The sequence below is a fragment of the Amblyomma maculatum genome, chromosome 1 (genome assembly GCF_055883805.1).
Source record: "Amblyomma maculatum isolate TAMU_Amacu chromosome 1, ASM5588380v1, whole genome shotgun sequence".
Taxonomy (NCBI): Eukaryota; Metazoa; Arthropoda; class Arachnida; order Ixodida; family Ixodidae; genus Amblyomma; species Amblyomma maculatum.
Window position 1 is genome coordinate 403,011,437 of NC_139344.1, and position 2,038 is coordinate 403,013,474.

Consider the following 2,038-nt stretch of genomic DNA (forward strand, 5'->3'; position numbering starts at 1 on the left):
GTGTGTGTGTGTGTGTGTGTGTGTGTGTGTGTGTGTGTGTGTGTGTGTGTGTGTGTGTGTGTGTGTGTGTGGAAAGAGAGAGAGATGGGGAGAGAGAGCTATTAAGCTCCTAATCCTTTTGGGCATTGCAGGTGACAAATGTTTTATTCACTGAACGCCCTAATAGTGGACCTCTCCCAACAATGTCGCCGAACCATCTCTCGTCCTGCCAGCAAGCAGCAGAGAAACTGCGTGTTGCGGTTTATACTTGTGGACATCACTGACTTTCGTTCTGTGATCTGCGACCTTTGAAATATACTTTCTTCATTCCCACTTATACACCTAATGCTGCAAATGTCATGACCTTCATCCTAACTATGCTTTGTAAACATCTGACGAGAACGATACCTATTCCAAGAGACAAAATAATTCTTTTTCTTAGATACCGCTGATAATCGCCCGTATCTTAAACCCAATACAAATTACTGGAACCTCGTTTGTCTTACGAATGTATTTGTATTACGGATAGTTTGTAGGCTTCGCTTTTCATATCTATTATTAACTGAGGCCTTAGTAAACACTGTTTCTACGTAAAGGAATGTTGCTTGCTCCAAGATGGCCAACTTAAGTTTATGTGGCTAGGCAGCAAAGGCTGAAGGCGTAAATAGTTGCGCCGCATACAAAATAAAAAAAAATGAGTGACTTTTACGACTAAAGGGGTGAAAGACGAAAGCCTGAGGTCTCATCTTGCCTAGCGTTCCAGCCACCTGCAATCCCATTAAGCATTCCAAGGAACGCCACGCGACAGGAGCGATGGCTTACCATCCAAACGCACATTTGTCGGAGATACTGCGCCTTTCCTCCAAAAGTCTCATCTTGTCTAGCGTTCCTGTCTGCAATCCCACACTTGAACACAAGTGGCAAGGAACGCCACGCGACAGCCGCCGCAAAATCGGGACACACTTTGTCCACGACAGTATGAGCATTAAGAGCTTTCGCCTTAATTATTATTGATTTACAGGAAAGGAAAGACGAGGTATCTATCACACTTTTTCCATCAAGTGCGTTTGGACGGTACATCATCAGTCCTGTCGCGTGGCGTTCCTTGGCGCGCGTTCAAATGTGGCGTTAAAATGGCGGGGACGCATCCTGCCTCGGCCAGTCAGAACGCCCCAAAAGCGGGACACACTTTGTCCACGATAGCATGAGCCATTAAAGGTTTTCGCATTAATACAGCTCACTTGAAAAATGCATCCAGCCATAGACATTTTGCTCCTAATCCAATTGTGCTACTTTACATTACTCGTGAATTGTAACCGCCTCAATGCAATTTTAAATTTCGACCAGGATTAAACTCGTGCACTCATAGCATGCTGTGTTTGTCGTTATATGTTTTCTCTCTTGTCTCGTTTATCGCGCTGCACATATGGAACATCGTCTCACTAACTCGCCCAACAACTGACCTCGTCGAACTCATATAGCATCTTTGAAATGCATGCGTAATATAAGATGAGAAAAAAAATTGGCGAATCAGTCATTTCCTAGGGGAAAGTACCTCAACCGGATTCCTTGCTCAATATATTATATAAAGAAGTAACACTTACCATCTTTGACCTCAACATGTGCTTGACCAGTATAGGCTTCTGAAACATTCCAAAGCGTGGCCGCCACGGCTACTAGGGCAAAGAGAGCAAGACGGAGCTTGAAGCACATCTTCGCAGCAGTGGATCCCAAAAGAGGCTGTGACCTAGAAAGCGAAGAAGCGCCAAGGCGACATTGCGAGGCTCGCCACACAGACGTCAAGAAATGATAAACGCCGCAGTGGAGCTTAGGGGGGTCTTTTTTCCAAGGCTACATTCTCGAACGACATGAGAAAGACAAGAGCACTGGAACTTGAGGCGTTACTACTTAGAAATCAGCATCACGAGAGGAAACTTTAGCAGTGCCGTGATATGATACCGGAATGGTGACTACCGAAAGCTTCTAATCTGAAATACCCAGAAAGCTGGAAAATAGACCACCGCTCATATTGCAGTATATGGGGGTGGGAAAATACTAC

At 45.0% G+C, this 2,038-nt stretch overlaps 1 protein-coding gene across 1 annotated transcript in view; it reads right to left on the reverse strand.

The window, feature by feature from the left end:
* Positions 1–1,771, reverse strand: part of LOC146208714 (complement inhibitor CirpT4-like) — a 6,815-nt gene extending 5,044 nt beyond the window's left edge. The window contains exon 1 of the mRNA XM_084587314.1: positions 1,584–1,771. Within this exon, the coding sequence (XP_084443440.1) occupies positions 1,584–1,692 (109 nt within the window). The 5' untranslated portion in view covers positions 1,693–1,771. The remainder of the gene's footprint in view (positions 1–1,583) is intronic.
* Between the last annotated feature and the right edge of the window lie 267 nt (positions 1,772–2,038).